The sequence below is a fragment of the Pelodiscus sinensis genome, chromosome 5, assembly GCF_052426305.1.
Source record: "Pelodiscus sinensis isolate ZL-2025 chromosome 5, ASM5242630v1, whole genome shotgun sequence".
NCBI lineage: Eukaryota > Metazoa > Chordata > Testudines > Trionychidae > Pelodiscus > Pelodiscus sinensis.
This window is the reverse complement of record NC_143056.1, coordinates 131,654,847-131,678,441: the sequence shown is the minus strand read 5'-3', so window position 1 is coordinate 131,678,441 and position 23,595 is coordinate 131,654,847. Positions and strand designations below refer to the sequence as shown.

At 50.8% G+C, this 23,595-nt stretch overlaps 2 protein-coding genes across 3 annotated transcripts; both read left to right on the top strand.

Moving 5' to 3' along the window:
• Positions 1–84: 84 nt before the first annotated feature.
• On the top strand, positions 85–4,721 carry LOC112545465 (apoptosis-associated speck-like protein containing a CARD). Its single transcript, XM_025183632.3, has 2 exons — positions 85–641; positions 4,099–4,721. The coding sequence occupies exons 1-2, from the start codon at positions 365–367 to the stop codon at positions 4,119–4,121; spliced, it is 300 nt and encodes a 99-aa protein (XP_025039417.3). The 5' UTR covers positions 85–364; the 3' UTR covers positions 4,122–4,721.
• A 2,895-nt stretch (positions 4,722–7,616) lies between these two features.
• LOC102459554 (uncharacterized) lies at positions 7,617–22,702 on the top strand. 2 transcript variants are annotated; one of them, XM_089778957.1, is made up of 4 exons: positions 7,617–8,051; positions 9,163–10,252; positions 22,047–22,142; positions 22,573–22,702. In XM_089778957.1, the coding sequence occupies exons 2-4, from the start codon at positions 9,168–9,170 to the stop codon at positions 22,601–22,603; spliced, it is 1,212 nt and encodes a 403-aa protein (XP_089635083.1). In that variant the 5' UTR covers positions 7,617–8,051; positions 9,163–9,167; the 3' UTR covers positions 22,604–22,702. The 2 variants fall into 2 exon arrangements, with proteins under 2 accessions (XP_089635083.1, XP_075785171.2); XM_075929056.2 differs by having other exon boundaries at positions 9,160–10,252.
• Positions 22,703–23,595: the final 893 nt, after the last annotated feature.

Genomic DNA, 23,595 nt, shown 5'->3' with positions numbered 1-23,595 from the left:
CCAGCCCCGCCCCCTACAGGAGCCAAGCCACCATCCCTTCCTCAGCACCACGGTGGGTACGATGGGCAGGGCGCGACCCCAAGCTCCCCAGGCCTCTTGCCTTCACAGTCGGGGCTCAGATGCCCTTTGCCCTCCCAGTCTTTATGCCCCGAAGGTTTGACCAACATTGGGCAACGGTAGCTCCCTGCTGCCCTGGCAGCCACGAGACCCCTGCCCCCGTAGAAGAGCCACAAGCGCTGGGAGCCAGAGTCAAACACCCTCCCCTTGAGCACAGCCCATGGTGACACGAGGGACGGGGGCGGGACTCAGCTGAAGTTTCACTTTCTTTTGGGTCTCCTTCCTGGTGTCGGAGCCAGGAGGCAGCATGGCAAAGGCCCTGCGAGACCATCTGTTCGATACCGTTAGAGAGCTGGGCGAGTCAGACCTGGTGACGTTTCGAGACAAGCTGAACCACTTCCAGCCCAAAGCCGGCTACAGCCGCATCAAATGGGGCGAGCTGGAAAAAGCTGGCGCCGTGGAACTCACCCGCCTGCTGATCAACTACTACAGGGAGAGCTACGCAGTGGAAGTGGTCGTGAGCGTGCTGAAGGCCATGGACAAGCAGGACCTGGCACGCAGCCTGCACCAGGCCACAGGGCTGGGTAAGTGAGGGGCTCGCAAGAGGAAACTCCCCCTCTTTAAGGGGGTGTTACGTGCAGGGGCCTCCTTCTACAGGAATGCTGCTTCCTTCCTTAACACTGTCCCCAAAGGGTGGAATTCGGTAGCCCTGTCTCCTGCAAGGCTGCCACTGGGGCCTGTGTATCACAGAGCCAAAGGGGTTTAGGCACCTAGATCCCCAACTTATCTCTTCCCAGGGAGTTAGGGTCTTCCACTGTTCCACCAGGCCGACTCCATCTAGGCGTGACCAAGCCATTCACCGATTGCTCGCGTGTACTAGCCCAACGCTCGCCTCTTCCCTCTTATCCGGGTAAAGGCCCCCTTCAGTCCCCCCAGGGATCACTGCCCCGAACGGGGAAACAGAGGCACACTTTAAAAACAATTGCAGGCCTCATCAGCGTGGCGAACTGGGCATAGGAGAGACACACGCCGTTGTTGTGGAGAGACGGGCTGTAAATGGTTAGGCTGTAGGGGCTGGAGTAGATCCCCAACCACCCTTGGCAGGGGGATCCAGCCCCCCAGGATTCCCCCCCCCCAGGTTACAGGCTGACTCCCTGGGAGCAGGGGCTGCCAGCTCCGTGCCCGGGGAGACAACTGCTTATACCACAGTTCCAGCAGCCCATGACATCGCTAGGACCTTTCATGGGTACTTTTTAAATGACTTTTTACATCCCTAATGGGGGGCGGGGGAGGGTGCAGGAAAGAGACACAGGAAGTCAGATCTGTTCACAGGGAGCTACAGCAGGAGAGAAAGGGTGTTGGAAAGGGAGAGAAAGAGGGGTGGGGTGAAATACGTGGATGTGGAGTTGCTGTCAGGCTGAGGGAGAAGTCCTGGATCTAAGGAATGCTGTTCTCTTCCCTCGGGGAGAGGTTTTCCCCTGTTCCCTTCCCCGCTACCACTGAGTCCTAATTGCAGCACACGCACCTGGCTCAGCTAAGGGCTACTCCAAACCATGCAACACCCCCTCCCCCAACCTACACAGCTAAGGGTGGCTTGCTGCCTTCCAAGTCTCCTCACCCTTCCTCCTGGAGAATCCTGAACACCACCAGAAGCTGTTTCGGGGTGAGCAGGAAGTGCTCGGAGGGTATGGGAGGAGATCGTGCGACAGACCAGGCCGGGTTTGGGCACAGCCGAGGGCGTCCGCTCAGGGTGAATTGCTCAAAACCAGGGCTGGATTGAGCCATTCCTGCGCCCTGGGCAGCAGGCACGCGACGCATGTGCGGCTCCGCCTCCGGGTGCACAGCGCACGTGCGGACCTGCCCCCTGGTGCACTACACACCTTACTGCTGCCATTGGGCGCCCCTCACAGGTGGTGCCCCAGGCAGCTGCCCGGCTAGCCCCCCCCCTTAATCTGGCCCTGCTTACAGCCCCAGACTGGAAACCTTTCCCAAATAGGCCACAAACCAGTCGCACCGAGCGCTCCAGCTGCCAATCCGGCCAGCAGGAAGCCTCACGAGCAAAACCCCTCAGATACGCCAGCTCTCCCTGTGCCACCATCAGCCTCAGGCCCTTACATGCAGGCAGGGCTCGACAAACTCGCCTGTGGCAAGTAGATTACAACCCGGAAGAGCCGGGTTTGGGCGATCTGCGCGTGCGCGGATCACCGGACAGCGTGGCTGGCAAGCAGGGCTCGCCACAGGTGAGAGGTTATAGAACCCAATCTCACCTACCCCAAGCAGATCCTCTCAGTCCCAAAGAACCAACCACAGATCCCCGCTCAATTTACACTTTAGATCTTACCCCCAGGAGCACGCTGGGCCAATCCTTTAGAATCTAAAAGCTAAGGCTATGTCTGCACTGGTGCGATCTTGAGCCAAAGCGGCTGCTCGTGCGCAAAAACTTGCTGCCTGTCTACACTGGCCACGTGTTCTTGCACAAGGAAACTGACGTTCTAAAGTATGAAATCAGGGCTTCTTGCGCGAGAACTCTGATGCTCCCGCTCAGGAAGAAGCCCTTTTGCGCAAGAGCTCTTCCAGAAGAGGCCAGTGTAGACAGGCAACATGAATTTCTTGCGCAAGAAAGCCCTATGGTTAAAATGGTCATCGGAGCTTTCTTGCGCAAGAGAGCGTCTACGCTGGCATGGATGCTCTTGCGCAAAAGCACATGCCCGTGTAGACGCTCTCTTCTGGCAGAGTTTTTGCAGAACTCTTCCGCAAAAGAGTTTTTGCATGAGAACGTGCCAGTGTGGACGTAGCCTAAAAGTTTATTAACAAAAGAAAGCAAAGGTTGAGAGTAAGATTGTTAAGGAAAATACATCACATGCACCAGTCACCCAGTTCTTGAGTCAGGCTCTGAGCAGAGATGTTGTAACTGCCGGCTTAAAAGTCTCTGGTGCACATCCTATGTCAGGATGGGTCAGCGAATCCTTCTCGGCTCGCTGTTCCTCACAAGGCTGCATCTGGGATCAGTAGCAGAATTGAAGACCAGATGGAGATGACCAGATGGCCTTTTATATCCATTCCTGGTCTCTCCCCAGTGGAGCAGGTCACATGGTCAAGTGACCTCTCTCTGTTTCACATGCAGCAGCCATGAGGTACTGGCTGGGCTGCAGGTTTCCAGACGCATTCCTCAGGTGTGTATTGGGCACCTTGAGAGCCATGGTCCTTGGGGCCATGCTAGTGAGCACAGTCATTGACTGGACCTTCCATCCTTCCAGCAGGCAGTCCAGGCCCTTGCTCTGTCAGGCAGAGAACACTCACAGCACGATGTCCATATTCATAACTCCACATACAGGGATCACACCAGTACATGAGTAGTACACATAGAATCAGTAGAACAGCAGCTTTCATTTGACACCCCACATGGCCCCCTTTCTACAGACCCCCCCTCCCTTGGATGCAGGAGTGCTCTGGCTGCTTTCCCTAAAATCCAATAACATGACAGATGGTCTGTGGGCCCTGGCAGGTGAGAGGACCTGGAGGGAGGGGGCAGATCCACCCCCTTGACAGAGTGGTGGGAACTCCACATCTCCCTGCACCATTGGAAGCCAAGTTCCAATGTTCCTGTGATTTCATCGGCCACTGTCTTCTCCAGCGCTCCATTGCTACAGAATTTAAGGCCCCCAGCGTGAAGGCACCAGTCACACCTGGGTCTGAGCCTGCTCCCAAGAGCAAAATAGACCTTTCCCTCCCACTGGGTAACAACAGAGCAGATGTGTGCCTCAGTTTCCCCTAACAGCTTTCTTTTTTTAAAAAAATTGCCTATAATTCCCACTTCATCATGTCCATAACAGTGAGGTAAACAGACCCACATCCTGGTCCCTAGAAGTTAGCCGGGTGGGAAGCACAGAGATGCAGAGCTAGAGGGGGAGAGTCCAAAAATGAGCTGCTTTGAGATCCTTGGGGTGAAAGGCACCAGAGCATGGTCAGATCAAGCTGTTTAACAGCAACCCTGGGCCCATGGCTTTATGCAGCTGCTCTGACTCACTCCTCTGTCCCTAGGGGAAGAGATGGACCTACGATAGCACCGCGCTGCAGACTTCACAGGAGGGAGCCCGGGTGAAAGAGATGATGAACGCTGGAATGAAGATCGTGTCTTGCTACTCTACCAGGGCACCGTTTCAGACGGAAGGGGCAGCTTTAATCATCAAACCATTCCGATGAAGGCTTAGCCACCTGAGAACTCCTGTGGGGGAGGGTTGTGAGGTTCTAGTAATACATTTGGCAGAATTTTGAATGCCAACAAACACTGTTCCTCTATAAAGAAAAAGATAACACACATACTTAATGAAAGCCAGTACTTAAAATCTGCTTATCCCCAGCTATAACTGTTGGGTTTTAAATGTCTTATGGGCCAGTTGTGAAGAGGAGAATAAGATGGTTAGTTTCTTCCAGGAGTGTTTAAAACTAATTAAATGACTGAAAAACACTCAGCAAAAACAGATTTCCCAGAGACCTACCCAATCAACAGTCCATAGCCACTTAAACAAAAATCAGTTGCCCCAAAGTATCCCAGTCTACTTATTTAAACAATTTTTTGTATTACCACATTGGTCTATATCTTTAAGAATCATTATCTGCAGTATAATTAAGTGATGGAAGTTAGTACAGGCAGTCCCCGGGTTACGTACAAGATAGGGGCTGTAGGTTTGTTCTTAAGTTGAATCTGTATGTAAGTCGGAACTGGCGTCCAGATTCAGACACTGCTGAAACTGATCAGTTTCAAGAGTGGCTGAATCTGGACGCCAGTTCTGACTTACATACAGATTCAACTTAAGAACCCCAGGTGTCCCCAAGTCAGCTGCTGCTGAAACTGATCAGCGGCTGATTCCAGGAAGCCCCGGGGCAGGGGCTTCCTGTAGTCAGCCGCTGGTCAGTTTCAGCAGCGGCTGACTTGGGGACACCTGGGGCAGAGCAGCTTGGGTGCTGCTGGGTTGGTCCAGTAGCGCCGCCGCTCCTCGGCACTACTGGACCAACCCAGCAGCACCCCAGCTGCTCTGCCCCAGGTGTCCTGATTCAGCTGCTGCTGAAACTGATCAGCAGCGGCTGAATCAGGACTCTTGGGGCAGAGCAGCTGGGGTGCTGCCGGGTTGGTCCAGTAGTGCCAAGGAGCGGTGCTGCGGGACCAACTGGCAGCGCCCCAGCTGCTGTACCACAGCAGACCAGAGGCGGTCCCCACAGAGATGGTCCCCAGCAGACCAGAGGCACCGGGAGCAAAGCGGCAGCGGCGGCGGAGTCCCGCACCTCCCCGGCTTTGCCACAGCAAAGCCTCAGAGGCGCGGGACCCCTCTGCCTCCCCGGCTTTGCTCCGGGTGTCCCTGGTCGGCTGGAGACGGTTCCCAGCAGACCAGGGGCACCCGGAGCAGCTTTTCTCGCCCCGGAGGTCGAGGTGGCGGTCCCGCTGCGCTCTGGACGGTCCCGCTGCCTGCGAGCTCCGGAGCGAGAAAGCCCCATTCGTAAGTGCGGATTCAACATAAGTCGGATCCGCGTAACTCGGGGACTGCCTGTAGCATTGATTTATACCAAGCAAATTTTGCCAGCCTGTTCCTGGTGTAACACAGAGGTGGGGAACGTATTTCGGGTTGGGAGCCACTGACCCACAGAAAAAAAAATCAGTTAGGGGCCACACAAAAGTGAGAAAAAACAACAACAAAAAAGCACACACACCTTCTCCCACCAGAGCCTAGGGGGCCCAGAGTAGCATATTAAATGGCCCTCACCTGTGCTTGGGAGGTTGGGCCAAAAATGAGGAGTTCCATGTGCAGGAAGGAGCTGCTGGGTAGCGGACTTGGGGTGTGGGCAGGAAGGAGGGTGCAGGAGTGGGTTGGGGGTTGTTGGGTCTGGGGGGGAGGTAGGGTGCCGGAATGCAGTGGGGTGCAGGGGTAAGGCAGGAGGAGGCCACAGGGCTCAAGTGCCAGCTTCCCAATGCCAGGGAGGGGAGCCCCAAGCTTCAGGGGGCAGATCCAGCCCAGAGCTTCCCCACCTCCGGAGTAACAGGGCAGGACTCACAGCCAAGCACCTGCTGCTGCTCACCTTGGGAATTAGCTCTTCAGCCTCACAGCCCCTTCTGCAGCCTCACTTATCAGCCTTCTGAGTTACTGCAGGCCCCACACTCCCCCCAGCCTGTGGCGCCCTTCCCTGTCCCTACTGCCCTGGGGCAGTGCCCTGCACTCTGCAGCCTCCCCCAGGGAACCTCAAGCCCCCTGGCCTCAGCAACCCATGGCCACGTGCCTGCTAGCCCCTGACCTGTGGGGCAAACTGCATCTGAAACGGCCACTCCTCACTGGCAAGGGACATGGGCCGACTGCTCTGGCTGCCTCCCCACAGCCCTATTTGCCTCAGGCCTTGCAGTCAAGGGGTGGGATGAGGTGAGGCACCTCTGTAGCTTCCCAGGCAGGCAGGACCCTCCTGCTCCTCAGCTGGAGCAAGAGCGAGTGAGTCTCCTCCCCTGCAGGAGCCCCTATTTGCACGGCCCCAACTGGTCCCTAATGGGCCACTACCTGCCCAGCGCCTGGCCCCACAGGCCCAGCCCTCTGGCTGGCTGTCACCCTGGTAGGGCCGGTGGGGGCAGACTAGGCTTGGGGGATGCCAATAGCGATTCAGCAACGCCCGGGCCTGGAAGGAGGCTCCTAGCGGCTGGGCCTGGGAACTTACCGAGAAAGGGGCAAAGTGCAGCCCACGACAGCCAGAGACAAAGCGGCTGAGATGCTGGGGGGGGGAGGGCTCCTTAGCGTCCCGGCAGTGCAGCTAACACACCGCGTCCTCAGAGTCCACCCCCCCCCCCCAGCGCCGGGATGGAACCCAGGAGTCCTGCCCCAACCCCCCCGTGCTAGGATGGAACCCAGGAGTCCTGCCCCCACCCCCCCGTGCTAGGATGGAACCCAGGAGTCCTGCCCCCCCCCCCCCCCCACTGGATGGAACCCAGGAGTCCTGCCCCCCCCCACCCTGGATGGAACCCAGGAGTCCTGCCCCCCCCCCCCCAGTCCTGCCCCCCCTCCGCTGGATGGAACCCAGGAGTCCTGCCCCCCCCTCCGCTGGATGGAACCCAGGAGTCCTGCCCCCCCCCTCCGCTGGATGGAACCCAGGAGTCCTGCCCCCCCTCCGCTGGATGGAACCCAGGAGTCCTGCCCCCCCCCCTCCGCTGGATGGAACCCAGGAGTCCTGCCCCCCCCCCCCCCCCTCCGCTGGATGGAACCCAGGAGTCCTGCCCCCCCCTCTGTTGGATGGAACCCAGGAGTCCTGCCCCCCCCCCTCCCTGTCCTCTCCCCCCCCCCCCCCCGTTGGATGGGACCCAGGAGTCCTGCCCCCCCCCCCGTTGGATGGGACCCAGGAGTCCTGCCCCCCCCACGTTGGATGGAACCCAGGAGTCCTGCCCCCCCCCCCCCCGTTGGATGGGACCCAGGAGTCCTGCTCCCCCCCGCGTCGGGATGGAACCCCCGTGTCCCGGCGCCCTGCCCCGCCCCACGCCGGAGCCGGAGCCGGAGCCGGAGCCGGGAGGCTGGCGGGCGGGGGGGCGCTGCGGGAACGCTGCGGCGGGCAGGATTTCCCGGGGACCGGGTTGCGGGCGCACCGCGTCCTGTCCGGGCCTCGCTGGGCAGCGGAGCGAGCGGATCCGCCGCCCGGAGCTGCTGGGGGGGCGGCTTTGGAATCCGCCCGGGCACCGCCGCGGGGCTGGGCCGAGAGGCGGGCCCAGGAGGCAGGACGCCTGGGTTCTCCCCCAGCTGCGGGTGGTCGCAGCTGGCCGGCGGGGTCTGCACGCCCCGCTAGTTCCGAAGGGGCCCGGTGGCTCGCCGCCTCTGCCCGGAGTGTCTCTGCCCCGAGCTGTAACACGCCCCCGCTTCCTTCCCGGCCAGCAGGGCTCTGCTGGGGGCGGGGGCTGGCTGGCGGGGAGGCGCCGTGGCCCCCAGACCCGCGGGCTCCCGAGGAGCGGGCCAGCCTGCCAGGTGCCGGCGAAGGTAAGCAAGGAGCGGCTCTGGCTCCAAGCATGGCCCGGTGTGAAGGGACAAGGCAGGATCCCAGCGAAGTTGGGAATCCCCCTCCCCTCCCCTCCCTTCCCCATCCCATTTCTGCCTTGCTCAGTATCCTCCCCAGTCCTACTGGCAGACATCACTTCCCAGCCCGCCTGGCCTGCCTGGCCCTGGCAAGAGCCCTCCTCTTCCCCCAGCTGCCCCTGTCCAGTTCTGGGCACCGCATTTCAAGAAAGAGGTGGAGAAATTGGAGAGGGGCCAGAGAAGAGCAACCAAACCAGCTGTCAGGGGGTGAAACACTGCAATAAATTGCCTGGGGGGGTTGTGGAATCTCCATCCCTGGAGATATTTAACAGCAGGTTAGACACACACCTGCCAGGGATGATCTAAACCAGCGGTTCCCAAACTTTTCGGCATCACACCCCCTTTTTGATTTTTGAGAAACCTTCATGCCGCCCCCCCCCCCCCCACACACACACACAAAATAGCAGCAAAAAAAACTGTGCAGGGCTCCTTTAATTCCCAGGACCAGTGTAAATTTAAAAAAAAAAGTGCTGGTGCTCCAGGACAAAAGTTAAGGCAGCCATTTTGAAGTCTGCTCCGTCCTTCCCCCACCCCAGCCAGCCCAAGCTGCGCATGTTCCAGTGGACTTCCGAGCCAAGAAAAGCAGAAAATACCAGACATTTCACATGGGATTTTCTGAATTTGTTTACGGGATGGACTGGGCTCTTTCTTGGGGGGAGGGGAGGAGAGGGGAGTTGAGGGGGACAGGTTGCCTTCACCCACCCTGGAATTTCTCCACATGCCCTCAGGGGGTTGTGCCCCCCAGTTTGGGAACCTCTGATCTAGATGGTGCTTGGTTCTGCCGTGAGGGCAGGGGACTGGACTCAATGACCTCTCAAGGCCCCTTCCAGTTCCAGTGTTCTAGGATTGCCTGAAGGCTCTGCTGGGCCATCGGGGCAGAAGCAGCCACCGCAGAAGGGCTTGTGGGTTCACTTCCTGCTCCTCAGGCTTTCTGCTCCATGGCAAACCCTTCTGCCGCCCCCTCTTGCCTTGGCACAGGGAACGAGCCTCATCCGGATTTTCTCTCTCCCAGTAGGGGCCATGGTAGATGAGGAGAATCTCTGGCAGGATGGCCCTGTGGGAGCAGATCCAGATGGGGCATCTTCGAATGAGGATGCCTCCATAGGAGAAGATGCTCATGGGATGCTGCCTGGTGGGAATGAGTCCATAGAAGAGGACCAGGATGGTGTATTGTCCGATGGGAATGAGTCCATAGAAGAGGACCAGGATGGAGTATTGTCCGATGGGAATGAGTCCATAGAAGAGGGCCTGGAGGGGTCATGGTCTGATGAGACTTTATCCCAGATTCCAGTCCCACTGCAACCCTCTGAGCATCCTCCTGGCCTCCAGATCCCTTCAGCCCTGGAATCTCCTTGGGAAAAGCCCCCAGGGCTGCCCCTCTCAGTGGCAGCCAGACGCCCCCCCAAGAAGTCCCCTTCCTGGGAAGCGCAGCCAACTATCTGCAGTGAGTGCGGGAAGAGCTTCACCCGGAGCTCCCTGCTGGCCCAGCACCAGCGCGTGCACACGGGCGAGCGCCCCTACCAGTGCACCGAGTGCGGGAAGAGCTTCAGCCGCAGCTCCACCCTCCTCCAGCACTGGAGGACCCACACGGGGGAGCGGCCGAACACGTGCACCGAGTGCGGGAGGGGCTTCAGCCAGCGCTCGGACTTGGTGAAGCACCAGCGCACCCACACGGGCGAGCGGCCCTACCGCTGCCCCGACTGCCGGCAGAGCTTCAGCCGCAGCTCAGACCTCATCAAGCACCAGCGTGTGCACACCGGGGAGCGGCCCTACCACTGCCCCGACTGCGGGAAATCCTTCAGCCGCAGCTCCGACCTCTTCCAGCACCAGCGCACCCAGCGCGGCGAGAGGCCCTACCCGTGCGCCGAGTGTGGGAAGCGCTTCAGCCGCAGCTCCAACCTCATCCGCCACCAGCGCACCCACACGGGCGAGCGGCCCTACGTTTGCCCCGACTGCGGGCGCCGCTTCTCCCAGAACTCCCACTACACAGACCACCAGCGGAGCCACCGCCGCGAGAAACCCTACCACTGCACCCAGTGCGGCAAGGACTTCGGGCGCAGCTCCACCCTGGTCAAACACTGGCGCACGCACACCCGGGAGTGCCTGTGAGCTTGGGGCAGAGGGAGGGACCGTCAGCATCTCTCCCCAGGGTCAGCTTGAGATGGCATCCCCAGTAGAGTCAGTTTGCTCTTCCTCTGGGGGTACTTGTCCTGATATGTCCCCCAGGGTCAGCGTGGGTGGGTGGTGCTGCCAGTTGCTGCTCGTCCCTCTGGGGCTTTGATGCAGGGTCATCCTGGTTAATAGTGTTGCCAGAAGAGTCAGTGCTCAGCTCCTGGTGGACTTGATACAATGTCTCCAGCAGGGTCAAACGGATAGAGTGTTTCCAGCCCAGTCACCCCAGGACCTGGCAAATTTGATACAATATTTCCACCAGGGTCAATTCTTTCTGTAAATAATTTGATACAATGTTTCCGAGAGAGTCCAATTTTCCCCCTGGAGGTACCTAGACCAGTGTTTCCCAATTTTATTTGGCCACGGAGCCCTTTTAAACTCGAAAGAATTTTGCGGAACCCCTCATAACAGTCTGATATAGGGAGCTGAAAAAGTAGACCACAAACAAGTAAGGGTGATGATAAACAAATGCTACACAAGGTCATGAGATCAACATGGAGTTTAATTGCACATATTTAAAAACAAAAATCACATCATATTATTATTTTTTTAAATCATAAAATGTTATTGTAATGGAACTTTCTCACTGAACCCTTATTTTGACTTTGCAGAAGCCCGGAGTTCTGTGGATCACCATTTGGGAAACACTGACCTACACTAAGGTCCCTGTGATCAGTGTCTCCATGGAAATCCAGCCTCTTTAGGCACGTCGATACTGTCAAAGTCAGACAGGACTCACAGATTTGTCAGACCGCTCTGTTTATTAGCAAAGCTCTGCTAAATGCACCCAGAAAATGTGAGTACCCCACAAGGTTCAAACTCCTTGATTTATACAGTCAAAAGAAAGCCAAGTTAACAGGATTAAAAGAGGGGCAAAACTTCACATGATTAGTGTGAGGCTAGTCAAGTATCTTCATTTCCACATCAAGCACACAGCAATCTCCTGTCCATATCTCCCTGGTTATCTCAATTGCTTTCTCCCTAACACCTAATGTTCCTTTTCCTATTAACTCTGGCCCACCTGGCTAGCACTCTGATCTGCATACCTACAAACAACATTAACATACTTTTCTTCTTCCTGTTCAGAGACAAACAGTATTCCTTCAACTTATTCAATTATTACAGCATAATTCATCTTTCTCTTACAGTATAATTCTTTCTACTTTCACAATACATTGCTTCCAATAGTCACTTTTCCTCAATCGGAGTGTTTGATACAAAGTTTCCCCCACTGTCAGTTCTTCTGTCCTGGTTGATTTCATAGGAGGTATCCAAAGGGCTAGTTCTTCCCAGGGGCTGTCTGATACAATGTCTCCACTTGGGGCCATCCTAATTGCATTGGGCAAATTGATACATTGACTACATCCGCTACATCCAGTAGTGTTGCCCTGGGAGAAAAGTGTCCGTTTGATTTCAGGGTGACTGATACTTCCTGGAGACATCAGATCCTTAAGTGGTACAAAGTGGCATGGTCCTATTGCAGTGAATGGAGTTATGATGATATATACCAGGCAAGAAGTCTTCCCCGTGTTTCCATCACGTAGGTTTCTGAGGTAGCTATTATGCTTAAATGAAGCATATAAGATCTTTTATAGGGGAAAAGGCAGTACGCCGCATTTATTGAGAATACAACAGTTGCATATGCTTTTCAATCACTTACACACACACACACACACACACACAAACATTATGCATACACAGTCCTACCAGATGATGTTATAGTTACCAGGCGAGATTCTGTACCAATCTAGTGGCCAGTTAGATTGATCACGGAAGGAGAGCAGGGCCTTTGTCGGTTGATCAATCTGATGCTCTGGAGTTGTGGCAAGATGAACCCAAAGTTCCATAGCAAAGCACCCTGCTTTTATAATCCCTTTTCTCTGTTGAAGTTTATGGATTTTGCTGTGTCAGCCTGTGACCAGAGTGTTATTTTTTTGGTGCTAATCAGTCCCAAACACCTCTTGAAGGCTCATCCTTTAACAAGTCATCTTTGGGGTGCCAGCTTCACTTCAAGGCCCGTCAATCTGCCAATAATCCAATCATTTATTATGGGTACACACTGGTGGTTATAGATGGCTTCTTTGACACCAGGTTGTCTAATCTTCACCCACGCTCACCCTCCATCTTCGGCCATCTGGTTCTGAGCAATAACTTTTGCACCTTATCTTGACACATTCATACCCCTTTCACACACAGAAGCAATCTGTTACAAGGACTCTCGAGGTTATGCAGCACGTCAGTATCTGCATTGGGCAAAGCAAAAAGGCATTGCAAATCAATCAATTAAGGCCTTTAACCTTCAACATTCCTCTAGTCTCATTAACCTAGACACAATACCAAAACTCTATCTTTCTACTTAGGCCAATTACTAAACTTGCTAAACTTTAAAACAAAGGAATATACATTTATCTAAAAGAATTTTAGCTTAATAAAATGTTAAACGTGTGTTAATATGTACCTTACATGACTACATTATTGCTACATCATTCAATTGCATTGCTACATTACTAAACCTAAAATACAAATATAAAAAGAATTAAACTTTCAATCTCAATAGAGCCACCTTGGTCTGCAGCAGCTAAAGTGATAAGGAGTACGGTGGTGCTTAAAGATGAACGGTGCTATTAGGACATAAGCTTTTGTGAGTTGCAACTCACTGTGCCAGATGCATAAAGTGTATCACATTAGATCTATGCCCTCACATGCCAGCAATGGCCCTCTTCCATGTATATTGGACAAGTCGGACTGTCTCTATGCAGCAGAATAAATGGGCACAAATCAGACATCAGGAATGGTAACATACAAAAACCAGTGGGAGAACATTAGAACCTCCATGGACACACAGTTACAGACTTGATAGTTGCTACCCTCAACCAAAACAAAACAAAAATTCACCATCAAAAACAGGCTGCAATGTGAAACTACTGAGCTGGAATTCATATGCAAATTTGACACCATCAGCATGCATTTGAGTAGGGATTGGGAACGGCTTTCTCATTACAATACGTAAATTTCCATTTGAGATATTCACACCTTTTTATCCACATCCACTCTGATTGAATTAGCTCTGATGTGACACTCCCATCTTTGTACCCCTACTATCTGTTTTTTTTTGTCCCTTCATGCATCTGAGAAAGTGAGTTTCAACTCACAAAAGCTCATGCCCTAATAATATTGTTAGTTTTCAAGGTGTTACTGGACTCCATGTTGTTTTTTCATCACGGCTATGTCTAGACTGGCATGATTTTCTGGAAATGCTTTTCACGATCTGTGCTTTTTTGCAGAAAACAAATCTGAGCTGTCTACACTGGCCCTTTTGCGCAAAAGTTTTGTGTAAAAGGACTTTTGCCCGAATGGGAGCAGAATAGTATTTCCGCAAGAAGCACTGATTTCTTACAGTAGGAAGTCAATGCTTTTGCGGAAGTTCAAGTGGCCAGTATAGACAGCTGGCAAGTTTTTCCGGAAAAGCGGCTGACTTTCTGGAAAAACTGGCCAGTCTAGACACAGCCCATTAGTTCTTTCTAGGAGCACTAAAGCCAGGAACCAGATCCTGTTCTCATTTACATGAGAGTTTTATATCCATGTAATTACACGGACAGCAGTGGGTTCACCTGAATCTGCCTTGATTTCATTAACAACAGTGGGGTCACCCTGGATTTTCACCAAATTCAGAATCCAGCCATAATTCCCTTTACTTCATTGTGGGAGGGGGGAAGGGGATCACTCCAGGTTTACACCATCATTAACTATAGGGTAATCCAGTGTCAATTCTGATCTCCTGGAAGATTTGAGGCCATTTCTGGACTTTTGCCAATCTGTCAGTAGATGGCTGGGCATTTTTACCTTGCAGAATAAGTGGGTTAGGAATTAGTCAGTGAGAATTGAAAAGGGGAGGAAATGCAGAAGAAACAGCTGGATTGTGGTGGAAGAAGGCATTCCATTTATTTCCCGGGAACATGTAGGCGTGTATGGAGTGGGGGGATGAGAAGCAGAAGATAGGAGAATCCCTAATGGATCTATGCCTTGGTGGGCGATTGATGGAATATAAAAATTCACAGCCATGAAAAACGTGCCATGGACTCTGACATCTGGTCTCCCCTGTGAAATCATGTCTCGTCTTTACGTTTGACTTACACAGGTTGTACCTCTCCAGTCCAGCGCCGTCAGGACCTGACCGGTGCCAAATTTGCTGAACCCTGGGAGGTGCCACTATTGTCTAGTGGCTTTTCCAACACTGCTTACTGGGCTGTTGGAGAACATGGAGGGGTAAATTAGAGCTAAATAACAGCACAGAACACTGACAGCCAGCACTGGTGGCTGTAAACAAACTTTATGGGACTGCGGGAAACTTGGCCGCACCCTCAATAAATGGACATCCAGCTAATTCAAATCATGCTGGACCATGGATGTTGCTGGACTAGAGAGGTTCAGACTGTATGATAAAAGTACCATGTAGTATAGGGTAACGATACAAAAGCACACAATATTTCTCAGACACTGGGTCCTGATCTAAAAGGGGGTTGTAAGCCTATTGTAGAGGGGTCCCAGTATTGCTACTATTACTTTTATGCTGCTGCTAGGAGCAGCGCGATCTTCAGAGCCATGCACCTCACTAGCAGCTGCTGCTTTCCGGCCACCCAGCTCTGAAGGCAGCACAGAAGTAAGGGTGTCAATACCATGACCACTCTGCAATAGCCTTGGGCCAGGGCCCCCAGTTTGAAAAGTGCTGAGTCTTCAGGGCTTTGCAGGTTCATATTTTGCCCTTTTCAAAGACACGTTCATATTTCGTTACACCACCTTGAAATTTAAGTATCCAAGTTCATGAACTTCAAGATTTTTAAAATGCTCTGATGGTGACATTGACAAGACAATGATTTGGTAGGTCCCTAAAGAGATATCAAAATATTCCTTGGAGCAGAGGGAGATGCAGCGCCTAAAGTCAAGTTAATTTTCCCCTTCACCCCTTGCTCTTCAGGAATCATTAATACACTGTCCCCTTCAGACCTAGGTTTAGAAGGGAGGCTCAAGCTAGCAGATCACTTCTGCCCTGGTGACTCAACGCTGCCGGAGTGTCTGTGTTATCTAGAGTCCTCTTGTCTGACACGTTGTGGCCATTTGCTGAGTTATCTTTGGGGAAGTGAATTGGGAACCTTTGGTTCACAACTAATTAAGTCTGATTCCGTTGTAGATTAAAGGAAATAACCGACTCATAAAATGTTGCTATGTTCCAGCCACTAGAGGGTGATATAAACCTACATTGTGAGTTACGCCTTCAGTTTGCAGCATTGAATCTGCATGTGGTAGAATCACCCACAAACCACCTATTCCTATCTGTGCCCCACAAAGTGAACATGGGTCATATTTTGCCCACATTAAATGTCTAGCATAACTGCCTTGAATGTGGCTAAGAATGAGGGGACCGGTTGTTTGTTTTACTCTGTTTTTTGTTTGGGCATGTTTCCCATTGGTCAAATGAATAAGTTGAATTTCAGGAAGGAGGGGTTAACATGATGTTTAATCAGTCATTGGAACTCCTTGCCACATGACATAATGGAAAATGAGACTTGGATAGGATTGAGGAAAAGGATATATTATAGAACATGCACATATCTGTTATGCTTAAACAAAGCACACGAGATCTTTTATAGGAGAAAAGGCAGTACTCCGCATTTATTGAGAATACAACAGTTGCTTATGCTTTTCAATCATTCACACACACACACAGTCCTGCCAGATGATGTTATAGTTACCAGTCCAGAGTCTCGATCAATCTAGTGGCCAGTCAGATCGATCACAGAGGGAGAGCCGGGCCTTTGTCAGTCGATCGATCCAATGCTCCAGGAGTTAGTGGGAAGACGAACTCAAAGTCCAATAGCAAGGCACCCTGCTTTTATAATCCTCTCGTCTATGGATTTCACTGTCAGTCTGTGACCAGTCACTGTTCTCTTTTGATGTTGACATTCATTCCCAAAACATCTCTAAAGGCTCATCCTGTCCTGGATTGAATCAGCTGTTTTCAGGGGTGTCCGCCCTTCACCGTTAGTCAGAGATGGCCCAAGCTATGGGCTGACCGGGCTACTGCCTGGGTGCCCCGTTGTAGGGGGCGCCTCATGGGGCAGCCTGGCCGGGCGGGAGTGGGACCACGCATGCCCTGGGGCGGGGCCATGCATGTGCCACACACCTGGGGGCAGCGCCGTGCTCCCGGGGCCCAGGGCGCGAGTGGCTTGGGTGGGCCCTGCCGTTAGAACCATCAATTCTGCCAATCTGATCAGTTCTTGACTGTGGGTATGCACTGATGGTTTCTCTGCTGCCGGTATGTCTCTTTGCAGTCTGCCTTTTACAGTATGTCTTCACCCCACATCCTCCCCCCTCTCTCTTGACCATCTGACAATGACCTTCACACCGTATCGAGTTCATACACACAGTCGTTCTCACAGAATCCTTCAAAAGTAAACGGTAGTGTTTTATTATGAATTAGTTAAAGATAGACCAGTTTTATACGGAGGTTGGCACTTTTGAAATGTCCTACGTTGTGAGATGTTGATGTGATCTTTATGAGGCTGTCAGCCGACGGTCAGGGCAGTGTGTGTGTGTGTTTCTGAGAAAAGGTTTAACGTCCGTGTCTTTACTGCTAGGACCAGGGTCCCATCGCAGAGGGTAGCCAGCAGGCCAACAGACGCCCCTTTATAGGAAAAGCTTATTACACCTCAGATTTTAGCTGCTAGGATGCAGAATCCTTTTGCAGCGGGCAGTCTGGGAAAGACTGAGAGATGCCCCAACGGATCTGTCACCTGGGAGTGACACAAATCCAAACGCCCAAGTTCTCCCTGTACCTGTTCCTTATGACCGGCTGAAGTTCTTTTAAATTGTGCTTGGTTCTGTTACAGCAACTGAAGGAGTCAGGTTAAAAACTTAAACAGTTACAGGTTTATTAAAGAAGCTTAGAAATCATATGGTTACAATGGCTATTGCTCTATTTCTTAACTGCTAGCAAATATAGATCTTAAAAATGGTTACAAAGAAAATAAAGATAGAAAATAGAAATAATGGTACCAAGTGACAACTTAATCTTTAAAGAGCTCTAAGTCTATGTGTACACTTAAGACAAAGGACACATCCAGGTACAATTTTTACCCCTTTCTGTGCCTCTCGACTCCAGCGTGTCAGGCCAGGGCCGGTCTCTCAATTCCTAGGAAAGACGAATACGAGGTGGGCATCCCCTTGGAACCTCGGGAGATCAAACACCTAACCCGACCAGCAGATAGATGGTAGATTGACGCTCAGAGTAAATGTGCTGCTGGACCCATCTTTATACCCCTGGGGGCCTGTATCCTCTTTCTTATCTAAGAGGCCAAATTGTACTGGTCCGTTTTGTGGCGCCAGTTCTTACAAGCAAGTTTCAAATAATTTACACTTGCAAGAGAGAGAACTAAATTGTAAGTACTAGACATTTTTTACTAGGCGAGAGATTCCTCCCCCCGCAGACGGCTGTGTGTTCGTATCAATATAAGTTAAGTCAAAAGCACTCCTTAGCAGCCTCTTAGTCAGCAATTAGCATATCTCTGTTTACAGCCATTCACGGTCACAACAGACTAAGCCTTCTACTCTGTGTGCCCTGTATGCTCCAGGCAAGCAAAAATAGATGTTACAAGGGGGTTTCTGTCTGGCTACAGAAGCTGAAAGAGATTCTTTGTGAGCGCTCAGTAACTGTGATCTCAAGTCTCTCATTTTCCTGGTGGCAATGACTTCAGCTCATAGTTGTATTAACTTTGGGGTTTATTGACCGTTCCTCTTTATTCCAAGTTCTGCATGGACAAAATGGTGCAATAGACTCATCTGAGATTCTTCTCCAAAGTGATGAGTTCTGCCTTTATAAATCTAGATCGGTATGCAGGGTTAGGAATGATACACCGTTTCACATACTCAACATTAAAAGGTCTTAGTGTTTCAATCTGGAGTGGGGTAAACTCTTAAAAAAAGTCACCGAACATTTTATTTCCTTCACACCGGTTCATTGCTATCATTAAGAGCTATGTTTTAAAATGTGTCTCTGATTATATTTCACATTGCTATTTTCCAGCGAGCTTGAAACTATAAAGCCAAGAGTAATCTAATTCTATGACAGATTATGGAAAACTGTGGAGTCGGGACCTGTTTTGGATGGGGTGGGGGGTGCATGCCCGGGACTTTTGCAGGTGGTGGGGTGGCCGGGGCGGGGCTCTGCCCTGACTGTGCTCCTGGCTGTCCCACTGCTCCCGGGGTTGGTGGGACTTGAACCCACCACTCTGCACTCCCCAAGGGAATGCCCTATTCCCTACTATAAAAAAATTTTTAATAGTACCCATTAGTAGCTGTCAGGTCTGCAGTGCCTGCATCAGCAATGTTTTCATCGCAAGCATATGCAAAACAGTTGGGCCCTCATTTGATAATTTTACAAAGCACTACAGCTTGGATTAGGAATCTCTTCATTCTCTCTATCCTGCACATTCTGTTTCTCAAACAGGAAAATCCAAATGCTTCTGGTCCTGTTACTAGCATTTTATTCTTTTGGGATCTCTTATTTGCATTAGCTGCATTTTTGAAGTATCAAGCTGATGCTTTGGGATGTCTTCTTTCTATCCTATTAGAAAGGACACTTCTTGCTTACATAATAAATAACAATATATAATATTAATACTCACCTCCTCTGTAAAGCACTTTGAGCTGTACTGATGACAAGTTCTATACAAAAGCTAGATATTATAGGTATAGTTTGTGCATCTCTCAGCAATGTGACTCTTTACCCATTTGAAACATCCTTCAACTTACTCATTCTACAAGAGTGAGAATCTTGCCTAGGTAAGATCTTAAAAAAAGAAAAATTAATTAACCTTTTAATTCTGCTTCACTGAAGATATACATATATCTTCCTTTCAAGGGACACGTGTACACTGCAACACTATTTCAGGATACTGGAGTATCCCAAAATAGCTATCCCGTGTCTTCACAGAAAGACTGTTATTTTGGGCTCGCTATTGCAACATCCCTGTAAACCTCATTCCACAGGGAATAAGGGATGTTTTGGAATAGCAGGCTATTTCGAAACAAAATCGAAATAAGACATGCCATTTTGAACTGTGGTGTAGTGTAAATACACCCGCGGTCTGGAGTCTTTTCTTCCTTTTCAGTTAGGAACTAAGTGGAAAGTTGCAAGGACAATAGAGTCCTAGGTGGTGTGTGACTACCTGCATGGGGTGATTCATGCCTTTACCTTCTACTGTAACCTTCACACTAAAAATTCCTTAAAGGACACATCACATGGTCGATTGCAGCCAGATTTGATTCAATCCCACAGACAGAGACAAACACCTATGAGATCTTTATCGGGCATTCTTAAAACTTAAATACCCACCTAAGGAAGTACAGAAACAGAATGACAGAGCCAGACCAGTACCTAAGAACTGTTTCTTCGGGACAAGCCCAACAAGGAGCTTCCTAACCATCAGGGTGGCTAAAATAAATTGCACAGGGAGGTTGTGGAATCTCCATCACTGGAGATATTTAAGAGCAGGTTGGCTAGACATCTATCAGGGGTGATCTAGACAGTCCTTAGTCTTGCTGTGAGGGCAGGGGACTGGACTCGATGACCTCTCAAGGTCCCTTCCAGTTCTAGTATTTTGTGATTTTAATCAAAATCAAAATCAATTCACATTGAAGGCCCAGGCCTTCAATATTTCTAATCTCATTAACATAGACACAATACAAAACCCTGTCTCTTTACTTACTAAACTTTAGAAAAAGGAAATATAGGAGATATATACTTAACTAGAGGATGTGACTTACTACAATATTACATAGGATTATATATTACGTTACATTACTATAGTATTGCTACATCATTAAACTACATTGCTACATTTCTTACATCATTAAACCTAAAATACAAATATAAAAAGGATAAAACTTTTAATCTGGACAGATCTACTAGATCGGTGGTTTTCAATCCGTGGTCAGTCCACAGACGATGCCTAAGAAGTTTGTGAAAGGTGGCTGTTACCACAGAGCAGTGGTTTCAGCTGTGATCCCAGCTGTGGTCCATGGACCTCCGGGCATCTGCAGACTTATGACTAAGAATTCCAAAGAGGTCCACACCACCATTTGAAATTTGTAGGGGTCTGCAAATAAGAGAGAGGTTGGAAACCACTGTGCGAGACAAAGGCTTTGTCTGCACTATGCAGCTTTTAGCAACACGGCTGCCACTAAAGTCATGTTGCTAAAAGTTGTGCAACATTGTCAGTGTTGGTCAGCTCACTTGACAACAAAACACGGCTACCCAATGAGTGGCATTGGCTTTGTCAGCAGGAGTACTGTTCACTCCGATGCTTGTGGCGGGCAGCCCTTTTGTCTTTTTTCGGGGGATGGAGGAGGGATCTTTCTAAACACCTTTGAGAGAGACAAGTTTTGTCGTTCACTTGCCAGTAGACATGGCCAACGAGGTACTAGCGCTATCAGCCTTCATGCCTCTGGGAGAAAGCCAGATGCTAATGGAGCAGAGTGAGGAAGAAACGTTCACTGTGGCTGTGTCTAGACTGGCAAGTTTTTCCACAAAAGCAGCTGCTTTTGCAGAAAAACTTGCCAGCTGTCTACACTGGCCGCTTGAATTTCTGCAAGAACACTGACGATCTCATGTAAGAAATCAGTGCTTCTTGTGGAAATACTATGCTGCTCCCGTTTGGGCAAAAGTCCTTTTGCGCAAAAGGGCCAGTGTAGACAGCTCAGATTTGTTTTGCGCCAAAAAGCCCTGATCGCAAAAATGGCGATTGGGGCTTTTTTTGCACAAAAGCGCATCTAGATTGGCACGGACGCTTTTCTACAAAAAGTGCTTTTGCGGAAAAGTGTCCTGCCAATCTAGACGCTCTTTTCCGAAAATGCTTTTAACGGAAAACTTTTCCGTTAAAAGCATTTGCGGAAAATCATGCCAGGCTAGACGTAGTCCGTGAGTCTTCTTTGTTCCCTAACCACAGCCCAAGCCCAATTGAGGGATCATCTGCTCGCCCCATATATTCAGCTTATCTGTCTGGAGAGGAAGCAAACTCTTCCTCCTCCTGTCCGTGTCACATGATTCTGGTTTGTAGCTAAAACAGTAATACATGTATTGAAACAGGAGGGGCTGGCTCTGGGGGATGGGACATGGGGCCTTTCCTCTCCTGGAGACACCAGCTCTGGTCTGGGCCCCGTGTGAGGAGACTGGTTGGTTAATGGGTGGGGAATGAGATAGGGACCCTTTCCTCTCTAGGAGAAGCTGACCCCAATCCAGCCCCATGGCAGAGGGAATGGGGGTGGGGGCTGTTCTACTCTAGGGGGTGCCCATTCTGATCCTGGCTCATGGCTGGGAGGCTGGCTGGTGAGGAATGGGATATGGGCCTTGTCTTTCTAGGAAACGCCAGTTCCAACCCTGTCCAGCTGGCTTCAGGAGGGCCAGGAATGGGATATGGGGTTGTTCATTTGTAGGGTACCAGGTCCACACTCGCCGGCTCTAATAGGCCGGGGAATTGGAATAAAACACTTTGCAACAACAATGCGCTGGTTTGATGTTAGAAATGTGGGCTGAGCAGACACTTGGGAGACCAAATAAGGCCAGTTTTGTTTTTGTTTTTTGTTGTTGGTGGGTTTTTTTGCCTGACCCAAAAGAACCAGCTGTCCTGTGGGAAGATGCGTTGTGTCTCTGAAGAGCTTCATGTTTTGCAGGACACGGCAGAAGAGAAGACAGAAGGGGTCCGGTGAAAGACAGAGAAATGTTCCTGGAAGACAGAAACAGAAATTGAAACTGTCGAGAAATGGAATGTGAGCGAGAGTCTGATGTTAAAAATAAAAAAGGGTAAATCCCTAGACAGGAGCTAGCTGCAAGCAATATTCAGAATGAAACCCCAGCATGGAGGTTGAAGGTTCTTAGAAGCAGAAGCTGATAACGGACGGCTCTGCTTTAGTGGATAGCACAATTATCACCGGAAGGAAGGCAGGAAGGAAGGGAGGAAAAAGAAAAGCACCTTCAAGGAGCTGCTGAGAGACATCTGAAGCAGAGACAGGAGGGAATTGTCCAATGAAACTTTTCTGGCAGAAATATACTGATTTGTCTAATCTAAAAATGACCCTTGAGTTGGACAATTTTTCAATGTATTTATATCAGAAAAATGTTAATGACTCGTTGTTGGGTTTTTTTTGGGGGGGGGGGGTTATTGTTTCATTTCATTGTGGCGTTAAGCTATCGTTTCAGGTTTCCTGTTTGTTTTGAACTTCAGCATTGAGCAATGTCAAAATCTGTCTGCCAGAGCACGAAGGGACCGAGAGCTTCAGCTCTGCATGTTCCTTTTGGAGAGAGCTTGACAGCCCGAGGCAGAAGGGGCGTAGGGTCAAGACTCACAGATCCCGAAGTACAAATCAGCCTCTCCAAAGCCACGGGCACGTCGAAGGACCTTTCACAGGTGGGGCTATCCAACCATGGACCTCTTTGCAACTTGAGGAATGAGAAATGCCCTGGCTTTTGCTCCCGCGCAGGGCTGGGGAAGGGATCCAGGAGAGACGCATTCCTAATCCCATGGGACAAACTGATATACTCTCCCTTTCTGCCAATACCACTGATCTCCAGAATCTTGCACTCATCTGGATGCAGCCCAGGTCATCCTAGTAGCCCCATCCTGGTCCAGACAGACCTGATTCCCATATCTACAGCACATGTCCATCAAACCACTCCACCCGCTCCCTCAGTGGCACAATCTCCTCTGTCAGAACACAGGCAAGTTACTGTTTCCAGATCCACACACCCTTCATCTCCAGGCCTGGCTCCTGTCTGGTTTTGAGGTGCGGAAGTAGCCTGTTGGGAACAAGTCAGAAACGTCCTCATGCATAGCAGGGGACACGCCTCTAGAGCAACTTACCAGCCAAAATGGAAACACTTCGCATCTTGGTGTCGTCAAAGAGAGCTCAGTCCAGACAAATCACCAATCCACACGATGGTCGACTACTTATACGTTTTAAAGAGTGAAGGCCTATCAGTGTCTTCCATAAAAGTTCACTTGTCAGCCATTATGGCCTTTCATGACCACAGAGAAGGGTCTTCGGTGTTTGCACATCCCATGGCAAAAAGATTCCTTAAGGGCCTTCAGAACCTCTTCCCACCGCGTAGAGCACCAATGGCCCTGTGGGATCTGAATTTGGTCCTGGAGACCCTTAGTAGGCCCTTCGTTGAGCCCATGGCCACATGCCCTTTCTTGCTCCTCACGGTGAAGGTGCTGTTTCT